The sequence below is a fragment of the Peromyscus californicus genome, unplaced genomic scaffold (assembly GCF_007827085.1).
Source record: "Peromyscus californicus insignis strain IS unplaced genomic scaffold, ASM782708v3 Scaffold_4__1_contigs__length_199733344, whole genome shotgun sequence".
In the NCBI taxonomy this organism is placed as follows: Eukaryota; Metazoa; Chordata; class Mammalia; order Rodentia; family Cricetidae; genus Peromyscus; species Peromyscus californicus.
Window position 1 is genome coordinate 135,840,059 of NW_026294562.1, and position 24,181 is coordinate 135,864,239.

Consider the following 24,181-nt stretch of genomic DNA (forward strand, 5'->3'; position numbering starts at 1 on the left):
GCATTCCTGGAGACCACTGTCACCAAGAAGTGTGGAGGACAGTGGAGTGGGGACAGAACAGTAAGGAGCAAGTTTAACCATGTGTCACTGCTTACAGAGCATCCAGCTCTGTATGTTCCTGCCCCAAATCCCACAGCTTGTGTCAGAGCACAAGTCCACAGACCAGGCATGTCATCAGGCTGGGGATGATGCTCTTCCTCACTGGGAAATAAGACTGCTCTGGTTTTCTCCATAAGGGGTGGGAGGAAGGCCCGACAACTTGTACAGACTGAGTGACAACTAGGCAGATTACATCAATTCTGTGAGCACAACGTCATCACACTGCAGATGCCTCTCCCAGGAATAATTCCCATCCCCGGAACCTTACTAATAGCACCAGAGGCCACTTTTGACCTCTGGATTCTATAGCAACTGTGTGCATTTTTTTTTCTCTGGCTAGATTGAACCTAAACCCTGAGAAATTAGTGCTGATGAGGGTCTATTTGTAGCCAGGAGCCAGACAAGGTCCTGGACCTAGTCTGAAGCGCTGTTTTTCACGTTGAGTCAGCAAACTGATGGGGGAAAAAGATGAGTTTCCCCTAAATGAGTCGGTTCCATGGACTCCCCACCTGCAGTCCAGAAGTGCTGGCTGAAATAAGTGCAAAGGCTGAGTCGTGTTTCAGTGTTTTACTTTCCAAATGTAATTCTTCAACTAACACAAAAATAATGAGACAAAATGGGTCTGCAAAGTACAATAGAAAAATACTGTCCACTGGTTTATTTGTTCAAATGTGCAATAGGCTATTTACAAATAAGCAGATCTCCAACGATGTCTATTAAAAATGACAAATCTATCAACTGTTTGAAATCTAAATGAAAACAAATTATTAAGGCACATTTGATCTGTGAGTTGGAAACAAACATTCTGGTGTAATAACAGATTCATTTCACTTTTTTCCCCAAACACATGAGCACCAAAATTATCAGAGAACACTTAATATTTAGTAAGATGGGAATGTAAAAATTAAAGATGAGGAAAAAGTGTTTTCGAAAAGAAATCTTTGGAGATCGGTTTACCACAAATAAAACATTCTAACCACACTCATGGTACACATAAATACTAGTAACTGACAAGTACTCAAATGGAAGAGATCTAAACAATGGGTATTAAATAAATTAAAGGTATTTCAGATAAACAAGATAGAACAAAACAGTAATTAAAAAATGAAGTGACCATCTCCACCCACAACCCAGGATGAAGAGAACAGAGCCCCAACTTCCCCTCACTTTCATTAGGGTCTGTTTAGCTTGTATCCATTACAGGACTAATAGCCATTCTTTGTTGCTCTAAATAATACTGTGTCCTCTAAAGAGAAGGGGCAGGAACAGAGGAAATGCCAAGTCCTTCTTGGACCTCAGTGCCAGGTCTGCTGAGCCAAGGAATTACGGTGGGGTCGCCACAGTGCGCTTCCCTCGGTCCCCTGCTTGTAAAAGCCCACGTGGCCACGGTGGGTGGAGCACAATTGGGGGGAAATAATCAATGTGGAAAGCTGTCCTGGAGAAAATGGCAATACAGCTATTATCATGTCTCCTGACTTTGTGACTGGAACTAAAGACAGCTTAAAAAAAACTTGTTAAAAAAAAAAGGTAAAAAGGTAGAATTTGTGCAAAGGTAACAGTCACAACAGAACACTTACCAGTTACAGTGTTTCTGTCACAATAATACTTCTTAGGAATGTTCACGTTTTTTGCCATAGGACCACAGAGAAGGGGTGGGGATTGTTGGAAAAGAAATGTAAAAAAAACAAAACCAAAAAATTATTATAAAAGTTTTGTTCATCAGGTATGTTTCAAGTCAGGATTAAGCAGGTGCTACATAATGTTCAGCAAGATGTGTTCAAAGGCAAACATTGATCACATTTTTGTTCAAAAAGCTCAATCTTAAAGGAGTCCTGTGTAAGAAAACCACTTGGAAAATATATCCTTGTATGGACTTCAAAAAACTGATCATACAAAAAAGTTTTTGAAAAATAAATTAGGCAATTAAAAACGTCTTTCCAGTGCGGCTGGAATCAGGCTGTCCCGGCAGAGCCGTTACTGCCACCTTTACTGTAACTGGGGTCATTTTTTTCTAGCCACATTTCGGCCAACTGCTGTGTGGACCCGTACGTCGATGCTTTCGATCCCAAGCACATTTTATACTGTTTGGGATCCAGATTGGGGTCACAGAAGACAGGGTGGTGGATGTGGACGACTCCAACCTCCTGGCTCCTGAATGTCTTCAATCCTGCCTGGACAACCTTGTTAAAGAGGTCCACATCCTCTAGCCCCCAGCCTTGGATGGAGATATCAAAGCCGCCCACTCTGACAAGATCTCCCTTATAAATACAAGTAATGCCAAACCCATAGTTTCTCCAGAAGCCGGTTTTCTGAGTAAAGGCAAAATGGTTGTCACTGGGAACCTTCCCACTATAAACAATCTTTGGATCGTACTGGCTAAAGATGATTGGGAAATAGATCTGCTGACCCAGCACTGTGTTGGCCCGACATCGTTGTAGGAATTCCACAGTAAATACCAGGTCGACATCACAGAAGAAGAGCAGAGACTCATTGTTAAACTGGGAAGAGCCTACTTCTAGGGCCAGCGCTCTTGAAAACCCTCCAGACACAGGCAAAACCTGCATGTCAGCTTTAGGGTACTTGACTCGGTAATCTCTCATCAGTTCAACCTGTTTGGCCTTGTCCGGGTTGGAGTCAGAATTGAAGAGCAGAACCACCAGCCTGACATTCTGATTTGGAATGAGACACGTCTTCTCAAAGTTTCCCATGAACCTTACAAACATGTCAAAGCGTCCAGACAAAGGGATCAGAATGTTTATCTTCTTTTCTTTGGGCTCTTTGTGCTCAATCTTGGACCCAGGAAGCTGGAAGGGAACGAGCTTCTTCAGGGAATTGGATAGGAATGACAGGGAACCAGAGTCCTGGTTGATTCTGTCAGCCAGCTCCTGCGCATCCAGCTCCTCATGCTCCACAAACTGGATCTTGCTGAAGGTCTGCTGCAGGTACGCATGCCTCCTCACAGGGACTGTCATCTTCTTCCCTTTGTGCTTCTTATACAGGAGCAACAGGTCCAGGATGTACTCTGCCCCATACATGGGGTTCACACGACGGTAGCCATACTGGATCTCCTTGAAGTCAATGATGCGCCCTCGGGTCTTGGCATTGGCATTGATCATCTCCATCACCTGCATGACAATGTCATCCAAGGCCTCCCTCTGGGCCGAGTCCATCCCTCTCCTGGGAGGCTGGCCATCAGTGGCTGAATATAAGTATTTCCCAGTCAGAAACTCCCATTCCAGGATCTCCTCCCGCTGGTGGGCTTGAAAGCGCATAAAGGAGGGTGGGATGCCCAGCTGGAGGTCTTCCTTCTGGATCTCTGTGCCACTGTACTTGCTCATCAGGACAATTTCCCGGTGAAGCTGGATGGTGCGGTGGCGCAGCTCGGCGATCTTGCGGCTGAGCATGTAACTGTGCAGCCTGTACTGGTAGGGTGGGTTTTTGTTGGGGTGTAAGGTGATCGCTCGGTGGATTTTACTGCTATGGAGGTCTCTGATGTACCCTTTCTTGTTCTGTTCATAATTCTCGTAAAAAAGCTGCTGCATCTGTTAAGAAAAGACAAGACTCCTGCTTTAGCATAAGCCAGTGTCATTCCATCCTTACATCTCCTCAAACAACTGCTAACTCTAAGGACAAAATCCGAAAGTGAGACCATTTTCTGGATAGGCCACAGCACACAGAAGGCCCTAGAGCAACCTCATGAGATGAGAAGTTAATAGATATGAATAGCTTAAAGAAACATTTTAATGAGATGTTGGGCAGTGAGTGGCCCCAAGGGCTAAGGACCCTGGCCCAAATTGAGGGTGCAGCTATGAACCTGCAGAGCAGACCTCTGCAGATGGGGTGTTTTGTTTTTGTTTTGAACAACACTACCAAAACCTTTTTTTCAAAAGAAAGGGATGGCTGGGCAGTGGTGGCACATGCCTTTGATCCCAGCACTTAGGAAGCAGGGGCAGATGGCTCTCTTCTGAGTTCAAGGCCAGCCTGGTCTACATAGTGAGTTCTAGGGCAATCAGGAATGTAATACAGACTCTGCCTAAAAAAAAAAAACGCAAAAGTTAAAAAGTAATAAGAAAGCATTTTAGAGTCCATCTAAATTTAGGAGGACAAAACCAACTGTGACTGACATGGATGCTCAGGGGAGCCAGTGCACACCATGGGGCCACTGTATGTGATGGGCTTTGGCTCACTGCTGCCCAGCAAACCTGGATCACAGCACACAGTGGGCACCTCCTGAGGGGATTCTGCACATCTCTTGGGCTCTCTATTATAAATGATAGCAAGTGTCTGCTCTGAAGACTTCAGGCTTGCTGAGAGAAAGTCAGAGACATCAGACACGGTGCCTGACTGAACTCCTCCCGACCCATGGCTGGACCAGAGGAGTAACTGTCCTGCTTCAGTGATGAGATGACCTCCCAAGCTTGGGGCAGCTCCTCCACCACCCACTTTCCAACTGCAGGGCAGCACCACAGCCACAGACTCCATGATTCAGAAGCTTTCTTTCAGGTGCTAGAACTCTTTAAACATGTTCCATAACCTTGTAAGCCCCCAAAGTAACAGCCTCTAAACTTGCTCCCGACTCTAAGAAGCCATGGCTCCACCTCACGGGAGCCACTGGACAATATGCTGACTCTACCCGGGGACTCCACCTGCGGAAGAATTCTACCATGGTAAACATCAGTCGCAAAGCTCCAGAACAGGGGATTCACTGCACGCCATGGGTAGAAAGCTGGAGACCATATGTGCACTTGCTTAAATACATAGGTTATGCCATTTCATCTGCTTATCACTTCTAAACTTGGATGACAAATTGAAGAAATACCAACAATTTTGGAAGATGGTCCTGTTCCCAAGAATACAAACATCCAAACCATTGATCTGGCCAAAATTAGGTGAGGCTGCTCAGAGGCATGCACAGTTCCTCTCCCTGCCCAGCAGGCAATTCATGTTGGCAATCACCTGCCGGGGGCTCTCAGCTCTCTTCCTCTGACTTCAATTGCCAGGCTGAGTGGTAACCGCCCAACACAGCAGCCCAAGGGCATTCTGAGAATGTAAGTGAGGTCTCATGGCTGAAAGAGGCATGGCAGAACTCACGTGGTTTTCCCCTCCCCTCTTCTCAAATATTTCTATGAGAGGAAACAAAGGGGCATAAAAGTAATAAACCCCTAACATGAAGAGAATGGGCCCAGAGAAGACCCTGCACTTGTGAGAGATGTCCCTACATCCTGAGGAAATAAGAGACCAAGCGAAGGAGGGTGAAAGTCAATAACCCACTTTGAAGAGCAAGCCAGTTCCCCAAGCCAGAGCCCATAATGACATGGCCGTGAGAACATGGCAAAGCTACTGCTGGACACAGGGAGAACAGAGGAGCTAGACCAGTGAGACCCCCAACTACCACAGAGGTAAGAAGTGAAAGGGAAGATGGAGATACCAGAATCTTCAGACACATTCCAGTGCCTGGGGGTGGGGGTGGGGTGGGAGAAGTGGGGTTGTTTGGTGGTAGCGGGTGCACTTTTGTTAAAATGCACCAAGGATTGTCTACCAAGAGTTGTAACTTTAATTAGGATTGGCAGGGAGCAGAAAGTAGAGTTTCAACACCAATGATGGATGATCATCATCACTTGCAATAGTTAGTTCTGAAGATAATTATCTACAGGCTATTTTTCCTCTCCTCTGGAGTCACTTCTAGATTCCAAATCATGCAACTCCAGTTCACTTTCCCTAAAAATTAAGCAAGGACTGGAGACTTCAGGTTCAACCATTAAAGGCTAAGTTCACAACCAAAATCCTAAGAAAGGAGGAGTAAGGTATAAGGCTGACAAGGGAGTGCGACGAGCCTCTGGGCTGCAGCAGGACCCCAGTCCTCAACTGTCCCTGCCATCTAGCACAGACTCCATTCCTCATCCCTCAAAGAGACCCAGAGGCCTCCGATCAAAGTGTTAACACTGGATCACAACAGCGGGAAGCTCGTGACTCACTCCTAAAGAGACACATGAGCCCCACCAGCCGAGGACCAGCAGTTAGAAAAGGACTGCCCTGGCACAGATGCAAACAAACAACGAAGCAACTGGAGGACCCACCGCAACGACTGAAGCAGAGAAAAGGCCTTGAAATTAAACAAAGTAGAAAAAAAGGGGGACAGTGCTCAAGAGAATGAAGAATCTCTCAAGGAACCTGGAGAATAAGGCAATAATCACTCTAAAAGATAACAACGTAGAAAATGGATCCAGAATTCAGAATTCCAGGACCTTTATGTCTGGTCAAGCCTGAAGTACTTGGCATAAAGAACAGAAGTCCAGAATGCCAAGGACAAAACACTTATAAACAGCTGAAGTGGGATCTGGTGAGGTAGTCAGTGGATAAAGCATTTGCCAGGTAAGCCTGATGACCTGAGTTAACGTGGATCCCATGTAAAGGTAGGAAAGGAGAGAACCAATCCCACACATTGCCTTCTGACTTCCACAGGAATACTGCAGGATACTGGCCCATCATAAACACACACACACACACACACACACACACACACACACACACACACACACACACACACACACAGAGTTTATGACAACTTTTTTTTCTTTAATCCAAAGTGGAAAAGTCATGTTCAAATAATCAGAGGTCAGGAACTGCAATGATACTGCATGTGGATAGTACTACTAGAACAATGTCTTCAAAAGCAGGGAGAGTGAAAATCATCCTCAATGTACATTTACCTACCCAGCTAAACTATCCACCAAGAAAGGAGAATGGAAAGATCTTCAGATATGGGGCTCATATTTATCTTGCATCCTTTTCCTGGAAGATTTTGCAGGATATACCTCTCTTCTAACGTGACAGAAGACAGTAGCATTTGATCCAAGAAACAAAGGGTACAATCCAGCATGATTATGCAAGGAAGTCTTGAGTACTCTAAAGCTCTGATGCTTATTGCCTTATCTCCAGGGGCCAACATAGGCCCTGACACATTATAAACCGCTTAATTATATCTGACAGACCAGTGATGAAGTGTTGGCCTTTAAGCACAGCAAGATATTGAGAAGCTGTCGAATGACTTCAATGTTGAATTGCTATGAAGGCTACTGAGATACATTAAATATGGTAAATGATACATACTGGACTGACTCCTCTAACCACGTCTTCAAATCTAAGATTATTAGCATCCTTCCAGACTGTCTTGATTTTAGTACTCAGAATTCCTAATATGACTTTATTTTGTTCTTTCTGGATAACATCCCACATGTGGAAGGTGGGTGCCCAAAGGCACCCTCTTTGCAATGTACCCCACGAGTGTCTGGTTTTCTCTGTATGATGATCACTTCTTACAGGCTTGCAAGGATAACACATTCCCAGATGCTTTGAGAAATACAGTTCTAAAATGTTTTAGAGGCTACCTTTTGGCATTACTTTCTCAGTAACTGGAGTCTAGGTAGGATTTACCTAGTACACTAAAGATATCAATATACGGAAAGTATTCACTAACGGGCTATGGGAGCATTAAAACACATTGGGAATTTTAAAGTTGAATAAAGTTGTTGTAGGGACCTTCTAATTAAACTCCACAAGTTTGACTGGAGGGGATACTGTGTTATATTTATCTTAAAAAAATAAATTTATTACAAAATAAAAATAAGTGATATTGAGGAGAAAGTGAACAGCAACAACAACAAAAATCAGACCGGCTGGTGGCCCCTGTGCTGTGCAAAGGATTTATTCTGTATATTTACTGCTACTGTAACCAAACAAAACTTTTACACAAAGACACCATCCACTTGATAGACTGAATAAAACACACATCTGCGATAATCTGAGGAAAAAGCTTACCTTTAAGGAGGTTCCTTGATTTCTGAAAGAGGCTGATGGGGATGAAATAAAGAGGTGAGCAGACGTGCCATGTGAGGGTGCGTGCCTCCATATAATCATGCTAACAGCTATACCAAGACCTGTCTGGATGGGCGTGGCTGGCACATCCCGTCAATCAGCCTAGCTAACACCCATCTCAACCCTGTGCAAAGCCTCATCAGCAATGGCTTTGGTTGAGAGGTAGGCAAACATTTCTTCTAGTTCTCAGTGGTGAGAATGAGGAGGGGATATTATGTGTTTTTCAAATTTACAAGGAAAAAAATTGTTTAGAGACAAATTACCTTCAAAATGAACAAGGAGTAGGGAGAGGGCTCAGCAGTAAGGTACTTACTCCATAACTACAAGGCTGGAGTGTGGATCCCCAGAACCCATGAAAAGCTTAGTGGGTGTGGTGGCACCAGTAGTCAGTATTCAGAAGGCAGAGCCAGGGATCCCCAGAGCAAGCTGGCTAGCAAGACTAGCCCAAAGAGTGAGCTCCAAGTTCAGTGAGACCCTACCTCAAGGCAGAAGATGGAGAGAGATTGAGAAAGACACCCTATGTCTACCTTGGACCTTCACATGTGTACTATTGCGTGCACACACACACACACACACACACACACACACACACACACACACACACACCCCAAATATGGAGTTTAAGACCATTTTACTATCTCACAGTACTTCAAAAATTTATAATTTGAAATGCTAAGAGGAATAGTATAAGGCCAGGGGTGGTGGCATACGCCTTTAGTCCCAGTACTTGGGAGGCAGAGGCAGGAGGATCTCTGTGACTTCAAGGCCAGCCTGGCCTACAGAGCAAGTTCCAGGACAGCCAGGGCTATATACAGAAACCTTGTCTCAAAAAACTAAACCAAAAAAAGAGGAATACTATAACACAAAGTTAAAAGGTGCCTAAAGAAAATCTGTTATTAAAAAATTGCAGAACCTGCTCAAAATGCACACAGCATTTAAAACTGATGGTTCCAGTTCCAGTGCTGAAAGAGCCCTTATTCCTTCTTCAACAAAGCACCTCTACCATTCTGGCTCCAGCAGAGGCATCTCCCTGCTCTAAGATACCTCAAGATTCTGTGCTACTCTGCTGTAAACCGAAGAGGAGCTAATTCCAAGGTCATGTTATTCCCAGGAACTTCTAGTACAACTGGGCACAGCCATCATCTACCCACATCTAATCTTCCATACAAATGCCTTCTAGAGTTCTCATTAGCAAGTATCATCTGTCCTCTGCCAGAAATGCCAACATACTGGCCAGGCCCTTGTTCTTCCTGTTAATGTTTACATTACTGCCCTCGTTAAATACAGTACATCAGTAGGCTATCCCTGCTCCAGATGATTAGTGTCTGGATTAGTGCTCTATTACCCAAATCTTCTTATCTTTTTGTTCTTAAAAAATGGTTTTAAAGCAATATTAAGCTATCACAACTCCTGATAAAATAATTTAAACAGGAGAGATGGTGCAGCAGTTAAGAGCACTGGCTGCTCTTCAGAGTATCCGGGTTCAAGTCTCAGCACCCACATGGCAGCTCACAACTGTCTGTAACTCCAGTTCTAGGGGATCCAACACCCTCACACAGACAAATGTATACATAAAATTTAAAAAAAGATTTAAATATCCATGCCCACATCTTAAATATTTAAATTAATATTCTTACACAGCCACAGGCATTTCAATTCACACTTCAAAGCAGAACTTTTTAAATTTTATTTATTCTTTGTGTCTCTCACATCATCCCATCCTCTGCCCTTGCAACCCCCATCCCCTGAGATAAAATAAAATTTATGAGGAAAAAAGAGAAAAAAAAAATTTTGTCATGGAAGCTGCAGTGTGCCACAGACAGTTACAGTAATCCCTTTTGTCCATATATTTTTATTTTCAGGTGTTCATTGCAAAGAGTCACTAGTCTGGTTTGAAGCCTCTGGTTTCTGCTACACTTATCAATGCTGGACCCTCACTGGGACTCCTGTTGTTGCTACACTGTGTCCTGGAGATCCTGCAGCTTTGCATCTGCTGGACGGCCCTTTCACGTGCTCCCGGCCCTTTCACATGCTCCCGGCCCTTTCACGTGCTCCCGCAGATCATGGATGGGGTGGATGTTGGGGTGGGCCAACCCATAACCCTGGTTCTGGGCCTGGGTGGTTGCAAGGTTGGTCAGCCTTTCAGCTCTCCCTCATCCTCACTATCAGGGTAAGCTCTCCTGCATTGTTTGGCTAATTCACCCCTTGGGGTGGAGCCAGTTCTCAGGCTTTCATGCCCTCAGTCAGGGTTGGCTCTCCCACACCTACTACATCATCAGGGTCAGCTCTACTGTGTTGCCCAAGAGAGGTACAGGAGTCACTCTCCTGAGTGCCAAAGAAGAACTTTTGAAAGCAAGCATCTGCTAATAACGAGGTCAGACCACCAGCACACACGGAACTGCTTCAGGCTCTCGGGACATATGGTTAGCCTACACATTCCTATTAGTTCTCTCTAATTAGTTTTGTGTTGGTGTTGCCAATTTTCGTTCAATTAAGTTCAAGGAGTATGTACTCTGCATTTTAAAGACTTCATTCATAAAACTAAAGTTTTCATGAGAGTCAAACTGGACTGTTAATGGTAAAACTTGAGAAGTACATCACTGGTTAGATTCCAATTCTGAAGTCTGAATATGAAAGCCTGGCCATTTCAAAGTCACTGAGAACTGAGCTTGGCAAAGTTAAACAAACGCGGCTGGTGGAACTTAAGTCCTCTGTGTGATACAGCCCGCAAACACTGGACCAAACCGAAGGTTGTGTGAGTGGAGATCCCACAGTAAAAGGTTAGGAAGACCCTTATCTCCAATCAGAAAGCCACACAGAGCCCCCTTCTCTATTCCTTACAAACCCCTGCCGTTCAGGAGCAGCCAGTCACCTGAGCATCATTTCTTTCATTAGTTTTACTTTGACTCGTGTAGACGATGGGGTTCAGCTGCCATTTGCACACATGTATACTGCTGTACTTTTTGTTCATGTCTGGCCTCCAGCACCCTTCTCCCGTCCTCCTCCAGCCCCGCTGTCCTCTTCCTTTCCCCAGAGTATATTACCCCCCTTCTGGTTTCACATCATATGGAGGACTTTTTTTTCTTTAATTCAGATTCCATGTGAAAGGAAATGTATATCTGTCCTTTTTTCCCCTACCCCATCATTATTTTTAACTAAAGAAGCAATTATGGCCATGCTATGTGGAATGAATTATATACAGAACTATATTCTAATGAAAAGTCCTATCAGATGTGGCATATTAGTTTTGTGTTGGTGCTCCTGTAGCTAGAGTTTTCCTGCCTGGCCCACAGTCAGGACAAATCTCTCTCACCTGCCAGTCCCACAGCCGCTCAAACCCGACCAAGTAAACACAGAGACTTATATTGGTTACAAACTGTATGGCCATGGCAGGCTTCTTGCTAACTGTTCTTACAGCTTAAATTAATCCATTTCCATAAATCTATACCTTGCCACGTGGCTCGTGCCTTACCGGCATCTTCACATGCTGTTCCTCATCATGGCGACTGGCAGTGTCTCCCTGACTCAGCCTTCCACTTCCCAACTTTATTCTCCTCCTTGTCCCGCCTACACTTCCTGCCTAGCCAATGGCCAATCAGTGTTTTATTTATTGACCAATCAGCAACACATCTGCCATACAGAACATCCCACAGCATGCTCCCAATTTTCATTCAGTTAAGTTCAAGGATTATGTACTCTTGTGGATGGCACTGTGCAGAGGGAGAATCCAAAAGGCCCAGCAAAGCAAAGGGATAAGGTAAGCCCTGGCTTGCTGAAAAGAGCACCTAGGACGGGCCTTAACAGAACTCACCACAGTGCCAGGATCCAGTCCTCACAGCTTCCCCAAGGCACTGTGTTATAACTCGTCAATATGGGTCATGTAGCAACACAGCAAACACTTCTGTACGGTCAAATGACTCAAGTTCTAGCACCAGGGGTTGCCAAAACAAAACAAAATACTGGGATAAGGGGGTGAGGAGACACATGGACAGGAGAATCAAATATAAAGGAAGGCAGAACTCTAGTTCTTTTGTGGCAAACTATCACATTAGGAAGTAGAGTGGGGAGGGAGGGATGGAAAAGATAAAAAGACAAAGAAAGCATATAGGTCAAACACTATGGCCTACAAGGTCATTTCTCACCAGCATTTTTGTTTTTATTATTCTTATTATAAAATCTCATTCTACATAAATACTTTGTGCTACTTTAGTTTATAGACTTTATCAAGTAGTAGTATATCTCAATCCTACACAGCACTCGCATCTTAAGACTTACTGAGTTAGGGTTGTGAGAGCAAAGTGGAACAGGACACACCCCAGCCCTATCCCCAGGCCTGGACTCTAGAAGCACAGCACACACTAGAGCCTATGTACCCCGCTTTGTTTAGAAACAAGCGCTCAGGAGCCAACTGTGTTGAAGTATTCTCTCCACCTGGCACCAGCAGAGGAACTGAAAGTGTGTAGGGACATCTCTGCCTTGTCTTGTGTCTGTCACTCATCTCTTCACCCTCTCCTCTCCAGCTGCCTTGGGTTTCTGCAACAACAGACCTACAGGGCAGACTGCACACTGTGCAGCAGAAGCAATCACCTTTCACCCCTCAAGCAATCCTTTCTTCCTCTACTTAAACCCAGAGAAATGTCAGTCCCAAAGATGGATTTGGGGTTCCTGAACTCCTTCATCTGTTCCTTTTCACCAGCATGGCCACACCGAGTAAGTCTCTTCTGCTTGTCTCTTTAACTAGCATACTGGAATGGGTGGCCAGAGCTTGTATGGGCTGCTTGAGCACAGCTTTTGCCTCAAGAACTCCCTTCACAATTTCACATTAAAATCAGAACTATCTGTATCATTTGATGAGTGTTTCTGCCCTGCACAGGCTCACACATGCCCATGCACGTATGTGCAGTGCATGCATAAGTGTGAATTAAAATTCTGGATAGATGAGTCTTGAGCATGACCCACAGGAGATTAATGTTTCTACCTGCCGTTACCATTGCACTAGTCTAAAGGGGAAGGGTGATTCCTACTTTACTACAACTCAAAAGCAGAAGTTCCTTTTTTAAGAAAAAATATTTTATGCTGTGTGTGCCTGACTGTATGTGTGTGTAAACATGGGTCTTCTGCAAGAGCAGTTCAGTGTTCTGTCCTGGATTTTATTTTATTATTTTTTCCAACTTGACACAAGATAGAGTTATCTGAGAAGATGGAACCTAAATTGATAAACTACCCCCACAACTTGGTCTGTGGACAAGGCCTGTGAAGCATTTTTTAAACTAGTGATTGATGCTGGAGGGCCCAGTCTATTGGTGATGCCACCAACCAGCCCATGGTCAGGCGATACCGTGGTATATATGAAGGTAGAATGAGCAAGCCATGAGAAGCAAGCCAGTAAGCAGCACTCCTCCTTGGCCTCTGCATCCTCCTCCTCCTTCCTGCCCTGAGTTCCTAATTGACTCTGCTGGGTTATGAACTACAAACTAAGCTAAACTAAACCCTTTCTTCTCCAAGTTGCCTCTGGTCATCATGTTTTGTCACAGTGATAGAAACCCTAACTAGGACATGTTCTTAACCTCTACATCATCTCTACACCCCAAAAGTTCTTTGCTTTCACAAAAGATCAAAAGAAAAGGTTTGCAGAAAGAGGGGAATGAGGAAAGGATAGGGGTGGGTGTCTGGTGAGCAAGAGGAGCAATGAAGAATATGTACTCCATGCTACATGGCTTACAATCTCCTGTAACTCCAGCTTCAAAAGATCCAATGCCCTCCTACTGGCCTACCCAGGTACCTGCACTTGTGTGAACACTCATACAAACACACATATATACACATGATTAAAAAGAAATCTTTAAAAAAACAAAAACCTTTCAATCCATGGTGTTAAATTCCCAGAGAAGCTATAAAAATGGCTTTCAAAACACAGGCAACCAAATCCAAACAACTCTGAGATTTTCTCTTACCCCAGCCATAATGGCTACAGTCACAAACAACCACCAACAAACGTGGAGGTGGTGTGGGCAAAGGGAATTCTCATTTGCTGTGGGGGACTGCAAACTGCTTTAGCCACTCTGGAAATGAGTTTGGAGAACCCTCAACAACAATGGCTCTCAACCTATGGGTTGAGACCCCTTTGAAAAAGCTCTATCTTCAAAAATATTTACATTATGATTCATTAACAGTAGCACAGTTAGAGCTATGAAGTAGCAACAAAAATAACTTTATTGTTGGGGGGGGTCACTACAACACAAGGAACTGTATTACAGGGTCACAACATTAGGAAGGCCGAGAACCACTGCTCAAAAATCTAAAAATAAATCTACCGCATGTCCCAACTAACTATACCACTGCTTGGCATGTGTCCAAAAGATTCACGTCTTACTCCACAGATACTCACTCAGCCATGTTTCACTGCCACTCTATTCACAATAGCTAGGAAGTGGAGGAAAAAAACAAATGTCCTTCAAAATGTACACACACAAGGAATACAATTCAGCTGTAAAGAAAAATGCAAACATGAACTTTGGACGACACTAGAAAAGGTCATATTGAGTGAGGCGACCTAGACCCAGAAAGGCAAACACTGCATGTTCTCTCTCATTTGCTGTTTCTAGATCCAAATCTTCCTATGTGAGGATGTAACCTGCAGTAGCTACAAAAGCCAGACAGAGAGTAAAAAGGGACCACGGAGTGGGGTGAGAATGGGTAAGGCAACAGTGAGGAGACTGGCAAGTCCACGTGATCTGAAGGGAGCAACAGGGAAAACTGATGGGAAGGGACACTGATACAGAAGGAAGGAGGAGGGCAAGAAGAAGTAAGGATGGCTGAAAAGATCCCAAGAAGTCATTATCTGTCTACCTAGATTTACATGCAATACATGGAAGTCTGCACACACACACACACACACACTACAGACACACAGAGACACACACAGACACACCGGGGTGGGGTGGGGACAGAGAGTTTAAATAAAATGTTTCCATCTGGGCTGACAATGCTCCCCCTAAGAGTCATAGACTATGTAACAAAATCCCAACACCTTGCGTAAGAACCCCCCATTTCAAGCTATTGCCCTTGGTTGCCTCCCAAAGGTTGAAGTTAAGTCCATTTTGCTCAAGATACCATGTACTTTGGACCCTGGACCTGGAGGAACCCGAAGGCACCATGAGGCACCATGCAAGCTTCCAAGGGAGGGAAGAAACCAATAGTCATATCCAGTTAAGAGCCTACGAATTAAAACAATGAACAGCATGTCTCAACAGCCCTAAGGTGCAATAATGGCGCACAGCCCTTGGTGGTGACCAACAGCTCTCTCACTGGACTTCAGGCCCCCTCAACAGGAGGGAAACCATGCTTGGTACTAGAAACCTAGCCAAGTACCTAAGGCTAGTGAAGTCATGGATCTTGGAAGAAACCTATTAACTACCTGTAGCATGAATCTTAAAAGTTCTTATTAATAAAACAAACCCGGGCCACGGATTGGGGTGAAATGCTGGAAGGTCAGAGAGACAGAACAAGCCACAGCTAACCTCACCTGGCCAACTTCTCAGCTGGTCCTGTTTCCTCAGACTGGAGGCCTCTGAGTCCTCATCCAGAATGGGTCTCAGCTGAATTGCTGCTCAAAAACCTGAATGCTTAACCAGGCCAAATGCTTCTAGTTTCTGGTCCTCACGCCTTATAAACCTTTCTGCTTTCTACCACCACTCCCTGGGATTAAAGGCGTGAGTCACCATGCCTGGCTGTTTCCAATGCGGCCTTGAACTCACAGAGATCCAGAGGGATTTCTATCTCTGGAATGCTAGGATTAAAGGTGTGAGTGCCACCATTTTGTAGCCTCTGTATCTAGTGGCTGTCTGTTCTCTGACCCCAGATAAGTTTATTAGGATGCACAATATTTTGGGGAACACAATACCACCACAACTACCATTTAACTAAACCAGCACAATCCCCAACATCATTCTAAATATTCGTCCTTACACCCACAGGTAAGTGTAGTCCTCACTTCTCATCAAGGAAACCTCTCTTTGCAACAGATGGAGACCACTACAGAAAAAAACAAAAACAAAAAAAAAAACAACAATCAAAACACAGAGAACAAGTAACCATGGGATATCCAGCCCAACTGATAAATCTACAACATAACTCTTGTACCTAAGGCTCAGTTATAGCAGGAAGTGTGGAAATATTCTAAGAGTCAAAGAAACAGGAAGTTTTCTGTGAGATTTCATCTTATAGAAATGTCAGAAGTTACACCCATAAAGTCTCATCAACACGGCTACCTAAGCAAGATCTAAGTAAGAAGAGCACGGGCATGCTGATGTGGAAGGAGGAAATCTCATGAGGCCTCAGCCCTACACAAAGAACTACAAACAACTAAGAATGTGGAGAGTGGGATAAACAGTCTTCCCTAGAGCAAAGCCTCCCAACTGGTTATCCAATACCAAATGGTCAGCCCTGAAATCACCTAAGGACAAGTAACATCATACAGACTAAGTAAGTTGTATCTCTATATATTTAGGTATATAAAAGAGAGTGTATAGGAAGGGTTGGAGGGAGGAAAGGGAAGGGGAAAATGACAAAATTATATTTTAATTTCAAATATATACGTGTGTGTGCGCACGCGCGCAAGGGCGCATGTGTGTGTGCGTGTTAAACAAAAAATGCAGGCAACCAACAAAGGCAACCAAGAAAGGCACCACTCCAGAGAGAAGAGAAATTCAACAAATGATGCTGGAACTGGACATTCACATGCATAAAATAACAAAAGCTAGCTACTCTTTATAAAAAGTAACCCCAAACAGATCACTAAAAGAGAATACAAAACTACAAAATGACACGAGGAAATCTAGAAGACTCAGCAATGACAACTGGATAGAATACGACCCTTGAAAGAGAAAGAATTGACAAACTAGATTTTATAAAGTCAGAAACTTCTATCCTAAAAAGACAATGTCGGAGCCTGGTCTACACAGTGAGTTCTAGGCCAGCCAGAGCTACATAGTAACACAAGTCATAACATAGAAACTATCTGAATAAGACTTAACAGATGAGCTGGGCAGTAGTGGTGCACACCTTTAATCCCAGCACTCCGGAGGCAGAGACAGGCAGATCTCTGTGAGTTCCAGGCCAGCCTGGTCTACAGAGCGAGATCCAGGACAGGCACCTAAACTACACAGAGAAACCCTGTCTTGAAAACAAAAACAAAAACAAAACAAAACAACAACAACAAAAAAACAAAAAACCTTACTAGATGAGTTACTTGTCCAAGTCCCAACAAACACTCAGGGATCCTAAAGTTTGACAAGAAAATCAACTCTAAAGTAGTCAGAGATGACATATTATGGCAAGTAAGGATGTGAAAAGACACCTATGTTAATAGGAAAATAGAAACCGCAACAGTGAGATGGCTAAGCGTGGTGGGCACATGTCTAATCTTGAGGATGAGTGAGTGTACTAACGGGAAGGAAGGTCACCCTGAACAATCATTCAACGCAGCCTTTCCTTCCTTTGGTTTTACAGCAGACAACCGTTTGGCACTGTGGGTTGGCGCTGTTACCATTCAGGGGTTATAAAAAGGTCATCACCACTCCACCCAACTGGACTTAAACCACTGCTGTCCCTCTATAAAGGCACCTTAACAAGTAACACTTCTTGGGACCTACATCCAGCACTGGCTACCGCGTATTAATGACTGCCCGTGTTTTACATGACGGGTGTGATATGTCTGGGTTCAACACCTTGAACAACACACCAACTGTTACTGCCTGGCTTGGTCATCGCTGGCCCCTGAAATCAGAAGAACCTACTTAACCAGGTCTCTAGACCTGGCTTCACCCAGAGGACAGGAGATGATGGCCCGCTCTCCAAGCGCTTACGTAATAATTAGTAACATTTCAGACAGTGACTCAAGCTTTGCAGAACTACAGAGAAATGAAACCAGTAGCAAAGATGGGTGCAGTTTCACACCTGTGAGTCAGAGAAGGCAGGCTGAACTCTGAACGGAGACCACAGGCAGTGAGAGGGAGGGAGGGAGGGAGAGGATGGGCACGCATACATTCATGTCTGCATAACAGCACTTCCAGGAGCAAAGAGTAGCCAGGGCTAGCCTCCAGACTGACCTGACCACATACCCAGGAGCAAGCAGCCTCACAAAGCACTGTGGCGGACTCCCTGCATGGGGTCACTGTGAGGCTCGGACCAGACACACACAGATTTTAACAGCATCATCAGTAAGATTTCAGTTAGGAATGCTACTTAAAATTTCTGAACAGAAGTTACAAACCCCACGGAATCTGAAGTTAAAGTTTGAGAAGGGTTGAAGAGCAACCTATGTGATGTGTACAAGCAGCAAACTGGCATTAAATGGAGCCAGTCTTCTATGCTGGACAATCCTTCCTCTCCTGTGAAAATCCAGTCTGGGCTGTGGAGCCCACACTGCAGTCGTTTCTGCTCTGTGTAGGGGCAGGCCAGTCAACACCCGAGGATCCCTGGAAGAAAGGAATACCATGACAAGAACAGCTTCCTTCTGCCTGCTTCTTCCTCGAGCTTACTGCAGTCAGCTGCCCGCCTCGGCCAGAACCAGAGACCCGTACTTTGTCCAAATGAGAGTAACTCAAAAGCACTGAGCCATTTGCCCTCTGTGTGGTGATGGAGTCTTCCACCGGGAAGTCATTACTAAAAGTATTATTCTTAACCTTTAAATGAGAAAGAGAGCAAATGGGCAACTCATGTTTTATTAACCATGCATGGACTGTGCCAAGTAATTCTAACTGAAAGGAAGTGAGCACCAAGTCCACTCAGGGTAAACCCATCTCACCTCAATTCATTATGCATGTTGGTTATGTTTGTTTCTTATCTTGCTCACTGTACACACACATTTTAAGTGGGTACTTCCCCTGAGAAACAGTACAGTAAGCATGGAGACATTTTTAGGTATTTTAACTCTGTATTTCATTATCCACTTTGAGTTCTACCTTCCATAACTTTAATCTCTGAATTACATGGCCAAAACAACTACCTAGCTATCCATTCCGGCCTTAAACTCCCGTTTACACATCAGTACTGTGTCCTGTGAGATGAAGCTACACCAAGCACAGATGCCTGACCCCCGCCAGTGTCCCGCCCCTCACTGGAATCCCCGCCAGTGTCCCCGCCCCTCACTGGAATCCCCGCCAGTGTCCCGCCCCTCACTGGAATCCCCGCCAGTGTCCCGCCCCTCACTGGAATCCCCGCCAGTGTCCCGCCCCTCACTGGAATCCCCGCCAGTGTCCCGCCCCTCACTGGAATCCCCGCCAGTGTCCCGCCCCTCACTGGAATCCCCGCCAGTGTCCCGCCCCTCACTGGAATCCCCGCCAGTGTCCCGCCCCTCACTGGAATCCCCGCCAGTGTCCCGCCCCTCACTGGAATGGGAGCCCTGGCGTCCTGGCATCTCCGGCACATCCACTCTCCAGCTGTGCCTCTATTTCTGCATTCACTTAGATTACAAGTTTCAACTCTGTGTGCATGTGGGGTGCGGTGGGGAAGGCAACATGGAGATCTGTTAAGGCTGGGGGGTAAACGGGCATCTGAAAAGCCCAAATCCTGTTCAATACACTTCTGGAAGGGGCTGAAAGGACTGAGAATCTCATATACTTCTTTCCCCAGAGTCCACAAGTTGTATCTCATAATAGAACTGGCTTCACAAAACCAAAATGGGACTCCATAAGTGAAATGTGTTTTGTTTAAAAAAAAAACAAAACTGTTTATGTGTGTGAGTACCTGCAAGTATGTTTGTACACTACATGTACACCTGGTATCTATGGAGACCAGAAGAGAGTACTAAATTTAAGTGCTGAGCCATATATACAGCCCCAGCAGTGTTTCCAAGTCTCTGGCTGTAAAGCATCTGATTCTTAGCATGCATGTGTGGAAACAGTTCCATCATTTATAAGACTATTTTAAAACCTTTTACAGTCATTTCAGAACTGGTGAGATGGCTCAGTGGGTACAGGTGTTTACTGTGAGTCTAAACCCTGGGACTCACATGATGCAAGAGAACTGACTCCCTGCAAACTGTCTTCTGACCTCCACATGTGTTATGACATGACATGCACATGATGGCAAACACTAATACACATAAAGTAAAAATTTAATCTTTAAAATTGTAATAAAAGTACATATCAGTATTAAACCAGAAAAAAACACTCACACTATGTAAACTAGTGTGTGTTCAGTTAGGACACTCTACTTCTGACCACCTTAATTTCCTAAAATGAACACTGGCCAATCCCTCAGGCAGTACTGACTATCTACATAGATGCTCTAAAATTATAAGGTATAAGAACACAGACACAAAAGTGAGACAACTTTAAGATTAATGCCAAAGAAGTAAATTACACAGCAGCACACACACAAAGATTGGAACAATTTCTTTCACGAAAAACGGCGGGAGAAGCAGGGTAGAGCAACAGAGAACCAGACAGACTCAAATTCCATTTTCATGGTGCCTTGACTTCATTAGTCAATGTCAATTAAGTATAAATATAAACAGTAGAGCCGGGAGTGGTGGCTCATGTCTGTAATCCCAACAGTTAGGATGCTTAGGCACATGAATGCCATGCAGTTGAAGCCAACTTGGTCTACACACTGAATTCCAGGCCAGCTTGAGCTACAGAGCCCTTGTGTTTTGTTTTTTTTTAAAGAAAAAAAAAAGAGGAAAAAAATGAAAATACAAATAAATGACTAAACAAGTAAAATAAAAAATAGATGCAGATACAAAGTAAGCATCCACTATTTTAAAAATGGGACACTCAGGAACTCTGTGAGAATGAGTTAGACTTGAAGAAGGGATGTTCTATCTTTCGGAGCCTTCTCACACCCATTCCCTCATGGTCCGTCTGATGGTCAGGTATCAGACAATACTATGCTCATGTAGAAGGGAGAGATATGATAAGGCCTTGGAAAAAAGAAGAACAACAGACCAAACCTAAATCAGGAGATGGAAAGAAATAGCCAAGAGCAGAGCAGAAATTAATGAAATGGAGGAGAAAAATCAATTTAAAGAAAAAAAAATCAACAAAACAGAGTTGGTCTTTGAAAAGATACATAGGTAGCCAAACTAAGACGGGGAAGATACATATTAACCTAATTAGAAAGGAAAAGGTGGCTTAATAAAAGATATTGAAGAAAACTCAGAAAATCATTAGGATGCATCTTTAAAAACTTAATATTCCATCAAACTGGAGAAATCTAGATCTTAGAATAAACCAAACCAAGGAAATTAGACTTGTATGATGAAAATTTTAAAACACTGAAGAAAGAAACTGAAGAAGACATTAGAAGATGGGAAATCTCCCATACTCATGGACTGGAAAAAGTAACATCTTAAAGATTTTTTTTTTAATTATGTGTCTATGTGCAGGAGGGTAAGTGCTCACGGGGACAAACAATAGTCAATTCATGTTTACCAACCGAAAAGCAAAAGGCAAATATTAACTTCAGAAATACCAGAACTACCCAGAGTTACTACTTAAAAGTAACCACTACTGCTCCTTGAGGACCCATCAATGACAACATAACTGACGAAAGGCACACCACCAGGGCGAATAACAGTACTCCACACCAAAGCCAGGACAACGAACTACATAACACTGGCACAGGCAGGCAGCCATGAGCTAATGCGAATGCCTCGGCTTCTTTTCAAGTGTCTGCCACACACTGTGTGTAGGTGATCCTAGCAACTCGACAGTGAGCCACAGGTTCACAGTGAACCACAGGGATGAAAAGGACAGAGCATATTTAGTTTTAATTATTTCCCTCTTTGATTTACCTAAGCATGTGCCTATGGAAATACTCCTGAGTCAATTCTGTTTATTTCTTCCCAAAGAAGGTGGCAATATCCAATTTGAGATTTCCCCTCAAATTATTGACAAATGTGACTGCAGGCCAATTTAAATGTCTTCTTTCTTTTAAGATCAGGTTGGTGTGATCCATAGTATGGCACTTCCAAATCCCCAACATATAGGCTTTGCCACAAATGCATTCCTAAATTCTGTTACAAGGGAAAGTTGAAACGGCATAACAGAAACTTAAAGGGAGACATCCTGTGGAGAACATTCTCATCTGGGCTGATGTACTAGCTTATATTCTGATAGTATTCCCAAGTTGTTACATCTGTTATTAAGGTCAGGGTGACTTTCCAGAACAGAAACACTTAGGTCATATATATAAGGATAACCCCTAATTATGCCATTTATATAACACGAACTTATAAATTTGTTAAAATCGTAACACACAAAACCAAAACTACAAATAGAATATATTGATGACTGGCTTCTAACAACCAAGGCTTCTTGCTTGATGGAAGTGCTGGAAGTCTGTTCCAAAATTATAATCTTTTAAACCTGAAAGCCAATTAAACTGCACTGTTCAATTGTGTTAAGTACTTGACCCTGGTACACTGTCACAAATTGTGACATCCAAGTGATCTGCCCGTGCAACCTAGGGAACAAAACTTTAATTCACAAAACAAGTATACAGGCTACTTAGGATATTTATAGTGTGTGACCTCATGGCCAAGGTCTGTCCTCCATCCTCTGTGGTGACAGACTGAAGCCTGACTTCATGTTCAGTTAGGTGTGACCACATGCTCAAGTCTTCCCCAGTAGAGTATGACACATCTCCACCTCTTCCCCTTTAGGCCCTGTTCCTCTCCTGGACCACAGCCTGAGCACAGCAACCATGTCATCCATCTCCACCAAGAGCAATGTCTCAGGAGATAGCAAAGAACGCAGACCTCACCCCCTAAATCCTGGGAAACAGTCCTTGACAACCCGGAAACCCTGGAGGAGTCAGCCAGTATTGGATATAGAAACTTTTCCTATTTCTACTGCATTTCTTGGGTGTCTGTTGTATTGGTTTAGCCTCTTCCTAAGTCATATGTCATATTAACTATTTTTTAAAATAATACTTCAGAATTATATCTCACCAGAAAAATGCACAATTATATATTTCTGTAACTGCATGTCAGCCCTACGTATCCTATTAGTCACATTGTTCCTATTTTGGGGTGGTGGGGCAGCTCTAAGAAACTGAGAACCTCAATAAGGAAACTGCCAGTAACTGCAGGCTTAATTTCAAAAACATCATGCCCACATGGAACAGGATCAGCATATGTCCACAGCTGGTCTCACTAAGTGAGTTCCTGCCCCAGCTGCTGAGCTTAGCAGCTGGAGCTGAGAGCCTGTGGGCCACAGACACTGAGATATTTACTATCTGATCCTCCAGAGAAAAAGTCTACTGACCCTTTATCTAGAGCTTTTGGGACGTGCAGATTTTGCTAAAGAACACAAGGGCCCTAATGGTGGTATTTCTCCCTAAGCAGTATGCCTTCTCTTCTACAGCTAAACTTCTCCTTGGCTCCTGAATGCCAAGCTAGCATGCTAGACCAGTTCTGTCTCATCGATGCCAAGGTACCTTGTTTTATCTGAGATGTCACACCTCTGCCTTCCAGTTCTACCAATAGAACACCTTCAGGGGAAAATGTAATCTCAGGTAAAAAAAAATTCCAGACTCTATTACAACAAACAACTATATTTAACACTGCTGAATTAACGGCTATGATAACAAATGTGTTATGTGTATTTTACAACTGAAACCAAAAAGCTGCTGGGCATGGTGGGGTACACCTGTAATCCCAGCCACTCAGGAGTCTGAGGCAGGAGGACGGCTGAGTTTTGAGGCCAGTTTCATACACAAATTAAACAAATAGGAAACTATAAAATTAAATTTTTACTGTAAGCTCTCTAAACACTGTAAGCTAACTAAGGACCTGAAAGTAACAATTCCAGAAACAGAAAACACACAGCATTCAGTTCTGCATGGCCTTGACTTTGTGGTATACATTCATTCTACTTGGGTTTTATGAATAAAAGGCAGTTTCGAAAAACTAAAAACAGATATAGCACACCTAAAAACAGAACCCCCAAAGCCCTCAAAGAGCCAAGTATGTTCACTGCATCCCTGCTTCTAACCAGTATTACAGCTGCATCAGCATCTATAAGGACCACAAAGCTGAGAAGCATCATTCTGAATAAGATACACAAAAGCAACTTTTCATACAACTCACTTCACACAGCATTTTGTCTGTCCCTACCACATGCCCGACATAGTGTATGGTTAAGCCACACCCCATGGCATGAAAAAGTATCTGAATTCCAAGCTCTCATGATTTTCAGGC

The 24,181-nt window shown here is 43.8% G+C and overlaps 1 protein-coding gene across 1 annotated transcript in view; it reads right to left on the reverse strand.

Annotated features, from left to right (window-relative positions):
• Positions 1-651: 651 nt before the first annotated feature.
• Chsy1 (chondroitin sulfate synthase 1) overlaps positions 652-24,181 on the reverse strand; it is a 73,233-nt gene continuing 49,703 nt past the window's right edge. The window contains exon 3 of the mRNA XM_052713393.1: positions 652-3,641. Within this exon, the coding sequence (XP_052569353.1) occupies positions 2,052-3,641 (1,590 nt within the window). The 3' untranslated portion in view covers positions 652-2,051. The remainder of the gene's footprint in view (positions 3,642-24,181) is intronic.